This window comes from Colletotrichum phormii (assembly GCF_030913505.1).
Source record: "Colletotrichum phormii strain CBS 102054 chromosome Unknown BDP81scaffold_1, whole genome shotgun sequence".
NCBI classification, from domain to species: Eukaryota; Fungi; Ascomycota; class Sordariomycetes; order Glomerellales; family Glomerellaceae; genus Colletotrichum; species Colletotrichum phormii.
In genome coordinates, this window is record NW_026851443.1 from 182,073 (window position 1) to 198,060 (window position 15,988).

General features: G+C 53.6%; 3 protein-coding genes across 3 annotated transcripts; 2 read left to right on the forward strand and 1 right to left on the reverse strand.

Moving 5' to 3' along the window:
- Positions 1-733: 733 nt before the first annotated feature.
- Positions 734-2,712, forward strand: BDP81DRAFT_456308 (uncharacterized protein; the record flags this gene model as incomplete). Its single annotated transcript, XM_060593147.1, has 2 exons — positions 734-805; positions 880-2,712. 2 exons carry the CDS (start codon positions 734-736, stop codon positions 2,710-2,712), a joined length of 1,905 nt encoding a protein of 634 aa, XP_060451234.1.
- A 2,262-nt stretch (positions 2,713-4,974) lies between these two features.
- BDP81DRAFT_362809 (CAS/CSE protein) lies at positions 4,975-8,656 on the reverse strand. The gene is made up of 4 exons (XM_060586453.1): positions 8,385-8,656; positions 6,424-8,301; positions 6,065-6,368; positions 4,975-6,008 (listed from the first exon to the last, which is right to left on the reverse strand). The coding sequence occupies exons 1-4, from the start codon at positions 8,452-8,454 to the stop codon at positions 5,381-5,383; spliced, it is 2,880 nt and encodes a 959-aa protein (XP_060451235.1). The 5' UTR covers positions 8,455-8,656; the 3' UTR covers positions 4,975-5,380.
- Positions 8,657-10,138: 1,482 nt separating this feature from the next.
- On the forward strand, positions 10,139-15,598 carry BDP81DRAFT_412206 (uncharacterized protein). The gene has a single exon (XM_060589194.1). The coding sequence runs from the start codon at positions 10,347-10,349 to the stop codon at positions 15,240-15,242; it is 4,896 nt and encodes a 1,631-aa protein (XP_060451236.1). The 5' UTR covers positions 10,139-10,346; the 3' UTR covers positions 15,243-15,598.
- Positions 15,599-15,988: the final 390 nt, after the last annotated feature.

Sequence of the window (15,988 nt, forward strand, 5' to 3'; positions counted from 1 at the left end):
CGCTTCATTCGCCGTTAATGACTACAATTTTAAACAAAAAGAATTGCTACCATCCGCACCAACTATTCCGTGACCTGTCTGCCTCTCTTCATGCCATTGTTCGCCGGCTCCGTCTCTGACCCCCCTCAATCTCCTGCAGACCGCCTTCGCGGCTCGCCTTGGCCTTGCACTTGCCTTAGTAACGGATTCCCGTCCCTTTCACCACCTCACCCCCCTCCCCTCCATCATTGGCGGCCCCCATCCACCACTACCAAGACCATTACCTGCTACCACCACCACCGCTTACTTTACACCTTACACCTCTTTCTCTACTTTCCTCGGCCATCGCGCCTCATTTCTTCTTCTTCCTCTTCCAAGTCACCCAATCTCTGTTTAAACGCAAACCGTTGTTTATTCTCGCGCAGGTCAGGGGCGCTGGGTCCAGAGACATCCATGGGAACAACACACCGGTCCCTTTGTGCAGACCCGAGATACCGAATCCCCATCTCGACCCTGTAAACCTGTCTGTCATCGATCCGACCTTTCTTCTGCCGCATGCACAGCACAACCCTCGTCAACCCTCGTTAGACTGCATCAAGTCATCCACCGCAGACGCCCGCTTTCAACTCCAAGCATGCTTTTTTAATCCTCTACCTGATACCTTTGATACCTTTCGAGTTCCTCTCTGGAGCAACGACGGTGCCTGGACACGCCTCAATAGTGATAACCCTTGCCTCACCCTCTTCCATCAGCCATGGAATCTTGCGAGGGAGTTCTCTTGATACCCCCTGATCGGGGCCAGATCTTGGGTCGCGCCATCTGGAAGGTAATGAACTGCTTTCGAACCCTCTGCTGCATTGCCGCCCCAAATCTTTGTTTCTGACATTTTGCTTCTTCTAGCCACGATATGTTGTTGTGGGAGGCCGTAGTGTCTACAGAGATGCCGTCACCAGCCCGACCTTCCCTCAAAATGCCGCCTCAACTCGCTCAAACGGGACCGGTACCAGATCCCAGCCGCGGACCCCTGGCAACGACGACTACTACATCTCCATTTTCAAGTCAAAGGTAAGGCTCAACATGACGGAGTTCTCTGGGCCAAACCTAAGCCACCTGAACTTGCAGGACGACTGGGAGCCCTCCTACCAATACCCCGTCAGCTCTGTCATAGACTGCCAGGTGCAAATGCTCGCCCATCGCAAGCAGGGTCCAGTTCTGCCCACCCTCGTCATCACCATCAACGACAAGGAAAAGAAGCGCCGTTCCAGTAGGGCAGCTGGCCTCATCTCGAGCAAAGAGTCTACCGCGACCACACTCTGGTTTCGAACCCCTCCCGACGACCATCACATTAGTCTACACGAATGGGCCCGCTTCATCATTTCGAGGAAACTCCCCATGAGCCCCGAAAGCCCGGCGTCTCCATCCTTCACCAACCCCTTCGCCCAGCAGCGTTCTCGAGATGTTGACTACTTCCCCCGACCTCCGAGTGGAAACCCGAACCCTCGCGGCACCCTGCAACACAAGAACTCGACGCAAACATACTCGAGCCGAGACCGCCCCATCACATTCAGCTCCGATTCCCCAAGTCTGCGTTCTAAGCGCAGTGATGTCTCATCACCAACAAGTACTACCCATCCTGCTCATATGGGATTCACCATCCCGGATCCCAACAAATATACTACGGTTCTCCCGAGCGACATCCCCTCGCCAGTCACAACGATGTCTATGAGCGATTACCAACGAAGCGAACTCATCGAGGGATGGACAGCGGCACAGGGACGTTCGTCTACCATCAGCTCACCGATCCGCGGCCGAGGCAGCGTCAGCTCAGGAGGTGCTCAACCTTTCCCGGGTGCCGATTCTAGTTCACCACCGAACCAGCGAGAGACGATTCTGGATCGAGCTTTCCAATTGCGCTGCATCCCTGGTTCCGAACTTGAGACGCCGGGTGAAGAGAAGCTCACTTCGCTGGCTCGGTTCGACGCATTGATGCGGGAAGCCGACGAGAAGATGCGCCAACAGGTGAAAGAGGCACACGCCGAGAAGATTGCGATGCTGAGTGCATTCGATGTGGATGAAGACTCATCCGAAGAGGAGGCTGATGACGATGAGGAAGATGAAGACGATGACGAGCACGATGAATATGCGCACGAGGCGGATGCCAGTGGCAATCGCCAGACCTTGATTGCGCCCAATGCGCAACGCGCCATCGAATATCTCGCCAGCCGCCAAGAGGAAGCCATGTCACCTCGCTCACCCGTGATGAGGAGCCCGCCTGCCAACTTCAGCGTTCCCCTGCAGGCTCCTGCGCGACCACACACGGCGCATTCCAAGATGCGGCCGGGTGTGACGCAAAGGACGTACAGCCAAACTCAGCCCATGGGCCAAGAGAGGCTCGACGTGCCAACCTCTTCATCCGGTAAGACATCCGATGATGCCAACTTCCGAACCAACGGGGAAAAGCGGGCGTCCAGCTCCAGCGCCAAGCGGCTCAGCTTCAGCGAGTTCACCAAGCGTCTCTCGAGCACCAGCAGCTTACTTCTCGTCCAGACCAACACCAGCGGCGGGAGCAGTTGCGGCAGCAGCGAGTTCGACCCAAGTCCATATCAGGTACCCAAAGGTACTTTGAACGCTAGGGGCGTTCCTCCACAACCTCGAGACCTCGAGAGAGAGGAACAAGAACGGCGCTGCGGATGGCAAAACAGCATCGGATTCGTCGAGGGCGGCATGATTTGATTCGAATCACTGCCGCCTGCCAGTCGTTATGGACTACCCTCTTCACTACTGTTCACCCCGGCCGGATCCAACCCACATCATTATTCTTCCTCCAAAAACCACAACCCACAGCTCAAACTTATACCCAACTCACGCCACAGCATAGTTGCAATATGTTGTACGATTTTTGATCTGACGATACCATTGTTTGCATCTAATAACGACTTATGATCAGGGTTCACAGAACACGGACCTGGCGTTTGATATTCGTTCTTATTTATTCCGCGTTGTTTTCCCAGTTGGAGGTTTAAAGCATCATTTCTGCGTAGGGGGGCATTTATCGAAGGAAGCAACACCTCGATGTCAGAGACTCGAGGCCCGGCAGAGTTGACACACTCGCGTCGGTACATCAAGGCACTAGACAACACGTTGGTTATACCACGTTGACTGCCCTTTCTTATGCATATGGCAAGTGTTGTTGTCCGGTTTCAGACAAGGCGGGCATGACATATTTTGCAGGACGCTATCTACGAGTTGCTGACTTTCATTTCTCAACGCAATTTACGTTCAGATGGACATATAGAAATGTTGTAGTACAAAGTTGACGAGAGTGGGCGATATACCAATCTATGTAAAGCATTTGAAACATTTCATAACTTATTCCCCTTACACTGGATGAGCCCTCGGGCGTCGCTGGTCACTTGGCGTCTCACCAAGATGAAAAACTCTCATCCTCCACAGCGAGTCAACAACACCCAGTCGTCACCCACTGAAGGGAGATTGAAGCAGCGGTCAAACCGCCTCACTGACGGTTCTGACAGTCATGACGTCTCCGCCCATTGTGGCCCCGTTCATCTCATTTTCTGGCCCGCGAAAACGACGGGCGATTCCCGCGAGATCGGCGTCGTCGCCTTCCTTATTCCCACCATGTTTGCGGTTGTCCCAGTGTCCACAGTGCCACAGCACCAGAAAAACCTCGTCCACCCAAGGGTCCCATATCATCATGACAAGAAAAACAGGGTCTTTTTCATTGGCGTTCGTCTGGACTCTGCCGGGCGAGCACTCCCTCCCCCGGCAAACACAATCAGTGGATCGAGACACCCCGGTATTTCCTCAACGGGCTCGGCAAATCCCCCACTTCTGAGAGGGTCTGGAAGGGAAGAAAAAAGGTACGTGGAGTTCCACGCCCCAGTCGAGACGAAAACCTCCTTTACAGGCATCTGACTGACTCACTCTCGGTCTCTGAGACCTTGCTTCCGAAGAAGAGAAGAAGGCAGAAAAAAAAAATCAGTGAAAGCAGTATCCTCCCAGTCGCCACCACCACCCCATTCGCTGGCCCGTGGTATCGCAGGCGGCAGACCAGGAGCCGTCGCCTAGGACTAGGGCCAGGGGCGGGATGGAAAGGGTCAATATCGGTGAAAATGGCCTTGTAAGTCGTTGAAGAACTTTTTCTTTCCTTCTCATCATCCAGGTAGTTTTCTCCACAACTACAGAGTACGAACTTACCAAGTCTGCCTGCCAACAAAACTTACAAGGCACATAAGGCAAACAAACGGACCTCGGGCGCGCCCGAGCTTTTCTTCTTTCTTTGCGTCTCCTGCCGCTCCCGGACCCCTTTTTTCTTCTGGAACGTCTGGATCTTCCGTTGCTTGTGGGGCCTACACCCGCCTCCTAGAAGGAATACGGTACTGCCAGATTATAGCAGAATAAACCTCGTGTTTAACAGAGTTCAACGACCAAACGAACAAGGAGCCAGCCTGTGTGACTACCATCTGGAAGACGAGTCGACCGCACGCTGGCCTGGGCTTCACTGTACAAGGTATACTGGGGGAGATTTGGGTTTCTCGGGAGTTGCGACATTGTCACGACACCCAAGACATTTCACCCACCGTGACCGTCCACCCACCGTATACTGCGACGCGGCAAGGGTGGTAATTCTTCCTCCTCTTCGTCCTCCTTCTCCACATCCGGGAATAATGGCAGATTACAGCAATACGGCACCGCCCGGGAGTCACGAGAACAACGGGGGGGCACTGGGGGGTACGTAAGTCGTAAAACTTGCCCTGGATCGGACCGGGGAGGGGGCGTCTGTCTGTTTCTGAAGAGTGAAGACTGAAGGCAGGCCCCCGGCCTGGACGATCGAGCCCGGAGCGGTGTGGAACTGCGGAACGTGCGGCGGTCGGCGCCGGTTCTTGACACCCATGAAGAATGAACTTCCATGACTCTGCATGCGTTGGTTGTATCCGTCTCCTGTCGTTGGAACAACCTCCAACCACTTGAAGTGGGTTAGTAAAGACATGTGAGTGACATCGCAGACACGAGACAAATCATGGCCAGCCAGAGAGGCATTAGAAACGGAAAATGCTTTTTTGCTTTTCTAATCCTCGATACTCAATAAAGGGGGAACGACGCTTATCACCCATTGCTAATCATCCAGCAGCCTGAATCGAGTGTGCTCATGATATTTCCTCCACCGCATGCGCCTGGCCGTGTCCCGGTCTGGGTGAATCCTTCCCTTCCCTTCCCATCTTCCTAACTGTCTTCTTGACGTGTTCTTTCCCGCGCCTTTTTGCATCATCCGCAATCATTCAATATCGCTCCTATTGGCTTGGAGTCTCTGCCATCCGCCATGGGCCGTGGACCACGCATAATTGTCCGGCAACCCCACTTCGCCGCTTGGTAGCACGTCCTATTGCAAGTACTGTTGCAGTGCTTGCTGCTGCTCCGGTGTGAGACGTGTGTTGACAAAGTTGACAATCGCTCCGTTGTGTCGCTGGTTCGCGGAGCTAATGTACGCGCTGACCCAGGGAGCCACCGCGGTGACCTCTGGGTAATCGTCACGCGCAATTGGCCGGCACGTGTTTAGAGCCGTGTACGACAGGCCAAAGCCGATATCATCAACGTCGGCTTCGTTGATGAGCTCATCACCCAGACCGGCCGATACCACGGGAGGGTTGACCAACAGCGCAAGAAGGATCTTGCACGTGTTGGCCCAACCCTTGGCGAACTTTTGCGCAAAGGCCTGCGACTCGCAGAGAGTCTTGGTAAGACTGACTACTGCGAGCTTACGGTCGACAGGTCGTGCGAGCTTTTCCGTCTCGGCCAAGACGAACGGAGGGTAGACCTTGGCGAAGATGCCCTCCTGGATCTTCTCGGAGTGCTTCATGAAGTAATCAGCTCCGAAACCAGCCTCGACTCGGGATGCCACGAGGTGGAAGAATCGAGCGAAGCGAAGCTTGAGCGAATCCGGCGGGTTGCCCTGCAGCTTAGCGAACAGCAGGTTCAGGATGGTACCGAAGTACTGGTCAGTAACCGCACTGAGTCTAATTAGCATAGAATCTTTAGAGGGTCTGTTGGCAAGGAATGGACATACGGCTCGAACGACTTCACGACTGCCTCCAAGATGTCAAAAGCGTACAACTGGTACTTCTTGACGGCGAGGAGGCGCTGGAAGATACCGAGAATTTGCTCCAGCTTGTTCTCAGAAACAATAAAAGGGGCAGTTGCCGGGATGATGGAGGAGAGAAGTCTGGTGCAAGCCGGGACGTTGCCCTTGGTGTCCCACAGGGCCGGCTCGAGCAACGGGGACAGGAAAGCCTTGTAGTTGTCGGACACCGCATCGGCGGGGCTTGACTCCAAGAGCTGCGCCAGGATCTGGAAAATGTACTGCAGGAACTCTGTACCATCGTCAGCCAAAAATTCAAAGTCATTTCGTGTCACTGATTGACGTACCGGTAACGTCCTCGATCAGGATCTGGTTGAACGGCTCCCAAAGCTTCTGGTTGAAAAGCGCAGCGTGGGTGGACGAGGTATATCTGACGAGGGCGCCAAGGGCCTCAAAGTGGTAGTAGTAGAAGCGCGGGTTGCTGGGGTTCTGCTTGATCATGTTTGTGATGGCAACCAAGTGTGTCAGAACAACCTCAACCAGCGGCGCGGCACCGTCCTTCAGGACAATGAGAATTCTCATAACGCATCTCATCAAGAACTCGTTCTCCTGGAGCTTAGCAGGGGTCCTCTCCTTCTCAATCAACTTGAACAGATGCTCAAGTAAATCCTTGGCGAACGGCTGAATATCTTCGCGGGGGAACATGACCTTGCCGGAGTCGTCCGACAGGAACAGCAGACGCTCGACTGCAATCGCTGCATACGAGTAGACCACGTAGTTGTCCGACGCCAGGTTCTGGATGAGGGGAGGGAACGCCAGCTTCCATTGCTCTTTTGTCAGTTGGCTGCGGAATGTGTGCAGGTACTTGATAGCGTCGACCTTGGAGATGGGCTCAACACCTCCACTGGCCATCAGATCCGCAGCAATGTGCTGTTCGAAAAAGTCAACAACGTTGACCAATGAGTTGACCGTCTTGACACCTTGAGCGGCGGTAACAGAGCCCTTGGCTGCAATTGAGATGAAGAGGTACACCGCTGTGTCCTTCGCCTTCCAGTCGGATTTGCCCTGCTCCAAGTAGTGGTTGATGTACTTGTAGACGACACCGGTGACGAGTTGCTCGTACTTCTCCTGGAGTCTTCTCAAGAAATCGGTCGCGGACCGGCGTCTGGAGTCGGTGTCTGAACCCTCCAGATCCCTGCGGATGTACTCGATAGGCTCATCCTCGAACAGCTCCAAATCAGATTCGCGCAGGGCAACGTTGGGCAAGATAACCTTCTCGACTACCTGGCCCAGGACGTTCTCGTCCGCAAAGACACCCGAGTGTTGCGAAGTGCCGGCGACAGCAGTCAGGAAGTGCAAAGCCTTGCTGACCAACAGGTCGTACTTGGTTTCGGATCCTGTGCTCGAGAGAAGATTCCAGGCATTGGTGATGAAGGGCTCCGTGTATTTGCCAAAGTCCTCGTCGTACTTGAGGGTGTAAAGCTCCAAAGCCTCGCAGATATCGGCCTTGACGGTATCGATGACACTAACTTCGGTATCGTCGTCGGTCTCCAGAAGCGGGTTCGTGTATGTGAGGTACTTGTGCAGTAGTTCGGAGATGGAAGCCAGGTGTTCCTCGAAAATCGGGGGCATGTCGTGGGACGACAGGTCGTAGAAGATCTTGATCATGAGGCTCAGAGACTCGAACCAGCTCTGGAGGGCATCCTTGTTCTGGGCGTTCTTGGTGATCTGCTCATCGGTCTGGACCAGGAGTTGGACAAAAGGCTGCGCAAATGTGCTAATGACATGGTTGATCTCGGTGTATAGCTCGTCGGTTCTGAAGAGAGGACGCCAGCGGACGAAAATGGAGTGGGCGACTTCTAGGACACCGATGTTGACCTTGGGATCGACGGGGGAAAATCTCTCGACAAGCTCCTGGGTCAGTGTTTGCCAGCGCTCCCAGAAATCTGAATCGGCAATGATGCTGATAGCATCGCCGAGCTGGGTCTGGATGGTTGGCGGGCAAGAAATCATCAGCCCGATGAGCTGAGACTTGATGGTGTTCACCTCATCGGCGGGGAGCTTGTAGTTGCCGTCGGCATCGACCCAGTTGGAGCGGATGAAGTTCTTGAAGGCCAAGGCGGCGGCTAGACGGGTCTTGAGAGGAAGAGAATCTGAGGCGACAATGTTGAGGAGGTTGAGCGAGTATTGCGGCTTAGCTGACTCTGCCTTGAGGGCTTGCTCGGCTGTTTTTCACGTTTGTTTATTAGCATACAAACAAGGTTGGCGGGGTATGAGGCAACGGCAATGGGGGGGCAGTCGTAGGTACCTTTTCTGTGAGTGCTGGGATCTAAAGTAGCATCCAGCAGCTGGGCAATGGAGCCCATTTGGGAGGCCATCTTGACAGAGTTCGCAGCGTCGGGGGGGTATGTGGTTGAGGAGTAGCGGTGGAAGTTTGTTGTAGTGATGGCCTCTTTTTCCTGCGCTGAACTTTTTGGGATGGGGGAGTGTTGCTGTGGGGGACGAGGCTGCCTTGTACCTTAGCTGACCTTAAGAGATGGAAGGTGCTGTGGGGCGCTTTCCACCATTGGTTGTTGACAATGAAAGACGCTGACAGACAGACACTGACAAGCGCCAGCCAAAGGCGACCGGGAGCTTTCCATGTCGGAAAAAACTGCAAGGAGTGACTACTGCGTATTTGCAGTGAAGGTACCTACCAACCTTACCTTACGTGCCGTGCGTGCCTACCAGGCATGCAAATGGTCTGTGCGCTACAGAAGATGGAGAGACCTTAGGTAAGGCACATGGAATGAGGCATCCGCCGGGCTTGACGCAGAACGGAATGGAGTCAAAGCTGCTGCTGAAGAAAGTGTTTTACCTTCCCTACCTTACCTACTAAGGCAAGGGTTTTGATTAATTTCTAACCACCCCAGGAAGCGTGCCTTGGCCGAAGAGAGAATTCTGCATGACTGGCTTTTGCGTTGGCCTTCCATTTGTAGGGAACAGTACTTGCTGATTATGATAGAGCCTATACTCCGTCTGCAAATGCACATCATGGAAAACGGGTGGGCTGGGACAGACAGTGGAGGGCCTCAACTGCCGGATACTTGACTTATAATTCTTACGGGCTTGCCGCGATGTTAGTCCGGACCGGTGCCGATTAATATGGGGCTTGTCCCGGAGTGCCCCCAAGAGTCCCGTCAATCGTAGATGGTAACGCCACAGCCACGGACGCCAGCCCGTCCCGCCGCAACCCGTCACCGTCAAAGCAGTCCTTGAGAGCTCCCGTCTGGGCTGTAAACGGAACAACATTGGTGCGAAACAGGCAGGATCAGCTGGCCATTCCAAGTGGGGCAACATTCCATTCAGTAGCTAAGCACCTAGTAAGGTTCTGTGTAAGGTAAGGTACCTGCAACGGGGGAACTGCACCACACATTCCAGGCTGCGTCGGGGGACAAAGGTTGAGCGTCCACGAACTGTTGGTTCCTGCTGCAGGTACTTGCCGCATTTTCTGCCCCCCTAAAAACCTGCAAACCTGCAAACCTGCAAACCTGCGTACCTGCTACCTCCACCCCATGCCACCCGACTCATGGGATCAGCATTCCGTCAGCTTTTCCACCCCGTCACTTTTTCTACGACTTGCACCACCCGCCGAAACCTCCAAAGTCCCACGATGCGATGTGATGTCGTGATAGCGCATTAGCAACTCCCACGACTTGGCACAACGGACACAACCCTCGACACCCTCCCACCTGGCCCAGCACCACCCAGCCGACGACTCTGCGAACCAGCACCACCACCGCACCACCACCGCACCACTGGCCTTGTTCTCGTCAGCTCCCGTCGGCAACCATTCCGAGCTCCTCTCTTCCCGCCGTCTCGCTAGCTCGACCGGTTCCATTTGCGCCGGGGGGGCTTGCTCACCCTCCTCACACGCTCTACTCGCCCGCCCCCTCCACCTCCCACTTCCACTTCGGGACTATCGACTATCTGGCCTGCCTGCAGCTCGCCTCGTCGGCCTCGTCTTGAATGGGGTGCACCAGACCGTGGCGCCTCCCTGATTGCCTGCTGCCACCTTTCCAGCTGATCTGATAGCCATTTTGCCTGTGAGTGAGGTAGTCGTCCGCAATTATCTTTGCTCGTTCCTCTCTGCCATCGACAAATCCCAAGCTGTGGGACCCCTAAAGACCACCATACTCATTATTCGCAACACCGATGACAACATCAACCCACTTTCGCTATCCGACGTTTCAAGCCGATATGAAGTTTGCTGCATTACAACATAGCTAACATGCTCCGTCGCCTAGTCTCGTATCACCCCGAGCCCGATCAGACCGACGAGCACATGTCACCTTCGCCAGGAGATGCGCCCTCATCGCCAGACTCGAGTCGCCCGAGCGGCCTGGCGAGCGTTTTCAAGGGTCTGACCGGCGCCAAATTGACCAAATCACCTCCGCCGAGCCTCAAGTCTGCTTCCTCGATTCTGTCGCCCATCGCCGACCACGTCAACGCCACTCGAACGAACCTCACCGGATGGTCGCCGAATCATATGGAGTCCTTGCAGGTCCTGAGAAACGGCAATAGCCCTGTCGGAGAACGTGTCGCTGCTGCGAACTCGCTCAGATTTGCCGTCGCGGACCACCCTATGAACCCAGTGCTAGAGATATGGGATGCTGCAAAGACAATGATTACGCCCAATAAGTCGGACGCGGAGCGTACTGCTGGCTGGGAGCTTTTGTCAGAATGCGTCAAGCACAAGGGCTCTACCGATTTGGAGCGTCAAAGTTTCTTCGAAACTCTCAAGGCCCCTGCTCACGTCAACGACTTCCACCTGCAACTCGCTGCTGTCGTAGACCTCACTGCCCGCGGCCGCGACTTGTCTGGATTCGATTACCAAGTCATTCCGCAACTGGAAGTATGGCTTCGCGAAGCCTACCAGGCAGTTAAAGCGGCAAGGAAGCAAGCTGGCCGTGATGCCAAGAAGAACGCTGGCAAGGCAAGGTTCTCTGCCGCTGGAGAAGAGAAGAACTTGCACCAGCTCTTCAGTTTCATCGGCGACATCATCAAGTTCAGCTCCAATGTGGCCAACGAAAAGTCCATGACTGATCTCATGAAAGTCTTGGTTGCCGTGTGTCTTACCACGACCATTGAAGAGGATCTGCGAGCTTCCATCACCGTCATTGACACCATCGTAACTTTTGGTGCCTTGCCCACCGCAAGCTTCAAAGAGTGCGTCCTGGTTCTGGGTTCAATTTTCTGCCTCGTGCCGAGCTTGTCCAAGACCGCTTGGCACACAATATCCATTCTGCTGAAATCGCACAACGGCCCTGCAGCAGTGAGGGTGCTGGTAGACCTACTACGGCATCTTCCAGCCGATGGTACTAGCAAGGGAAAAGACACCAGGGATATTCGGGGCGTGCTCGCTGTTTTGGAAAAGCTGTTGACAAAAAGCACGGAAAAGGGATATCCACCTGTGCCTTTTGCACTCCTCCTCGATGGATTAGTCGCAGCTGTTCATAGCACTGACTCCGGTCGAGTTCACTGTGCTGTCCTCAAGCTTATCAACTCTCTTTTCCGGGATGGTGGCGGCAACATTCACCATCTGATCATTGAGGAGGACTGGTCAACGCTTCTAAACATCGCTGCGGAATGTTCCAAAAAGGCACCGTCGGGCATTCTCGTCAACAGCGAGATGGTTGCCCTCACAAATGAGCCAGACCGTCCAGATGGCGCAATAGGGATCGAGTTATTGAAACTAATTGCGCGCCTGGAGGAGTTGGCCGCACAAAAGTCGGGTGATTTTGTTCCGCGACAGATCATCATAAGATTCTTCATCGATATCCACACGAGACTTCCAGACTCAGCAGCGCGCTGTGTTCTCACTTACTTCCAGGAATTCCGATGCTGCTCGCCTTCGGACTTGCAGTGGGAAGAAAATCTGGCTTTGGTTCTAAAAGAGTTCTACGCCAACAGGAGCCGCAGCTCCGAGACCCGCCTGTTATCTCTCCAGGCCGTAACAGAGTCCTACGATATGCTGGATCTTATTGGAGAAGGGCTCGGCGATGACGACTGCGTTCCGAACTTGATCAAAGACCTTCTCAACAATATTGCTGATGAAACCAACCTTCTGGTGCTCGAGTCGGTGGTGGCTTTCATGGTTTCTGTGGCCGTTTCCTCGGACCTGGAGCTCTTCAACTACATTACGGACACACTCAGAACAATTGTTGTCAATGATCGTTTGTTATCGCCCGTTGCCTCGTCTGCGTCTCGGCCGACAACTCCTGTCGGTGGCGAAACAATAGCTCCGCCAAAGAGTTACACGGCCTCCGGGGTCGTGACAAGAGGATACGTCAAGTTATTCATGCGATGCATGAATCTCGACGGACTCAAGACCCTCAAACTTTTTGACACACTTGTCAATATCGCGAAAACGAGCCATTGCAAAACAGATGCCCGGCTGACTGCGATGAAGCTACTCTTCCGACTTCGAGCGGATTGGGCAAATCGAGTTTTCCTGATAAACGACACAGAATCCGACGGTCTTGCGGCAGCACTCCTCCACACAGCTTCTTCTCGGGCGAAGAAGCATTCCGAAGACGCATCTCAGTCTGGGAGACCCAGTAGGGCGGACCACGGTGCTGTCTCCCGATCTACCAGAGGCATTTCCTTCAGCAGCTCAGGAACTCAAGAGAGAGTGTTTCCGATCCGTTCCGCCAGCGGGGCAAAATCATCCTATCCGTACAAACAACTCTGGGCGTTGCCTGATCCTGAGGCATTGCCCGAGTCTCCATCGGCGATTGCAAGCCCTATTCTGGTATCGTTCGTTGAGGACCTTGACTCGGAGGTCACCGAAGAAAGCGAACCGTCTACCGCGGAGACGAAACAGATCGCATTGAACATGGACTCTTGGCTCGACACAATTGTACACATCATTGAAAATGGCAGTGAATGGGAGATCTACAGCATGGTATTGGTTCATTTGCCCTCGCAATTGACCAACCACGCCATTTTCCGGAGCGCGGTACCGCAGATTCAAGAGCTTCGGCGAGTAACATGCGAGCAAATCAGGACGAACAACTTCCAAGAGCCGCCACCCTCCACAAGCCTGCGACGCGCTGACGTTGCTATTTGTCTGTTCCATACCTTGACAATGATTCTCAGCTACCACGAGTACTTCCTCAAGGATCAAGAAGACGAGATCGTGCAGGCTTTTGTCAAGGGCATTTCGACCTGGGAGCGGTGCGCAAAGTATTGCATCCACGCGCTGTCAATCTGTTGCCATGAGCTGCCTCTGTCCACCAGCAAAACGTTGGTGCAGATGTTACAGAAGATGGCACAAATCATTACCCAACCACACGTCGCAATGCATATTTTGGAATTCCTCGCTTGTTTGAGCAGAATGCAAAATCTCTATGTCAATTTCAGAGAAGACGAGTACCGCATCGTATTTGGAATTTGCGTTCGCTATCTCCAATACGTGCGCGACAAGAAGCAAACCCAACGAGGCAGCCTACACAGCGAAACGGCAACACCAACCGGTTCCACCTCGGATCTTTTGCATCCAAATGCTGCGGATGATCTGCCTCAGTATGTGTATGCTCTGGCATACCACGTCATCACCTTCTGGTTTTTGGCTTTGAAGCTGCCAGATCGCGCTAACCATGTCGGCTGGATTGCCAAGAATTTGCTCAGCGACGTCGACGGTGGTCAGAATCCTGAAGAGCAAGCCCTAGTCACACTCGACTTCATGCAAAGGGTTGCATACGCGGACGCCGACGAGTCCTCCGAGGACCTTCTCTTTACTAAGGAGCGGTTCGGTGAGATTTTGAAGCGAAGATGGTTAATGGGCAACAGTATTGTGACGATTGAGCAGTCGACGACGACTGGGTGGTCACAAATCACTAAGCGCCAACCATCAGGAACGTCCTCCTACATTGTGCACGAGAACTTCCGACCACGCCCAGCTCACCAAGCCCAATACATCTCTGATGTCTCGAGAGACGGGCAAGTGACGAACAACAATATCCTTCCAAGCCACTTGATGGTGCAGTTGATGACCTCAACTCCTCAAACGCAAGACACTGCCCGGCCTATTCCTCTCCCAAACGATGACGCGACCCAAAGAACTGTTCGTGTTTTCGACCGCAACTCAACTGTGGACGGACACAAGGTCGGAGTTGTGTACATTGGTGAAGGTCAAACAGAAGAGACGGAAATCCTTGCCAACGTTTCGGGCAGCAGCGATTATGTGGCTTTCCTCAACGGGTTAGGCGCTCTGACAAGGCTTAAAGGGTCCAAGTTCAATACCCAAGGACTCGACAGAGAGTACGACACTGATGGCGAGTACACCTTTTGCTGGCGTGACAAGGTGACCGAAATGGTGTTCCATGTCATCACGCAAATGCCTACCAACCTCGAGCGGGACCCTCAAGTCATTATGAAAAAGCGGCACATTGGCAACGACTTTGTCAACATTATTTTCAACGACTCTGGCATGCCCTTCAGGTTTGACACGTTCCCGAGTGAGTTCAACTACGTCAACATCGTCATCACTCCAGAGGCAAGAGCGTCATTCCTCACCATCAGAGAAAACCCGCCGAGCGAAGGGAAACACCCACCGTTTTACAAAGTACAGGTGATGAGCAAACCCGGCTTTCCTGAAATCTCGCCGGCCTCTGAGACAAAGATGGTCAGCCTGAGGGCTCTGCCAGGATTCATCCGCCTTTTGGCCCTCAACGCCTCCGTCTTTTGTCTGGTGTGGGCAAATCGGGAGGGTGGCGAGCATGTCAGTTCTTGGCGCAACAGGCTCAGAGAGATCAAGAAGTTACGGGAGAAACACGGCCCCAAGAACAACACTCCCGGCGTCCACCAATCGTCGCATCCTCATCTGAGCCACCTGAATAGCGCTTCGACACCTTCGCCGCCGCCTTCATCGCTGGGCGGCGCAGTCCTGGGTAACAGTCACCTAATTGCACAAGGCGCAGATGCATCCAAATCTGCGCCCAACGTCCGCGACAGCTTCAGCAGTCTGCGGCGGTCCTCGGTCGCAACCTTTTTCACGAGCACCAGCGAGCAGACAAGCCACCGGAGCTCTATGCTCTCTACCACTACCAACGACACGGAAGTTTCGCCAGCAAACGGACTCGACGCCCTGGTTGAATCCCTCGACTTCTCCAAGTGGGCATAAAGCACAGACATTTCAATCTTCTTCATGGGAATTAGCTTTCCATTACAACCAAACAAAATCAGGCGTGGGCACGAAGTCTGAACGAAACCTAATGGCGGATGAGAACACAAACGAAATTCAAAACATACGGAGTCTTTGACGACTTGATTGACAAAAAGGAGCGAGGGGTAAAAGGAGTGTCGGCGGATCTTTGGGCTCGAATACCATCAAAAGTTTTTGTTTCCGTTTTTTCTCTTCAATGATGTTACGGGGATCTTCCGAGTCCCCCCATTTGTGTGTAGGCTACTTTGATACGGAAAAAAAGACCCTTCCCACTTCTATTTTGAGGATGCAATCCAATGTAATGTGTACCACGAACCTGTTCCAGGATTGCCTGCGCCCTCGGCCCATGGCTCCCATTGATGACCAGGCAGCCGCGTCTATGTTGCATTTACAAAACTATGAGGCTTTATCTTCAGGCAAGTTAGAGGGAGCCGAACATCTTCAGCGCCTGATGACCAGTGCAAGGCCTGCTGTTAGCGTTGTTCTCTCTCTACAAGTTTCGGTTATCTAGTCGATTCCACGGACTGTGCTCTCTGAGTAGGCAGACCATGCTGCTGCTCAACGCTTCTATGCTGGATGCACAAGGCTCTACTCAAGTAAAGCCACATGTCCTTCCGAATCGCGACCCTGGAGATGCACTCTTGATGAGACAAGAGCGATGAGCTCCTCCAGTCGCACGTATTGCTTCAAAGCCCTTTTAATTA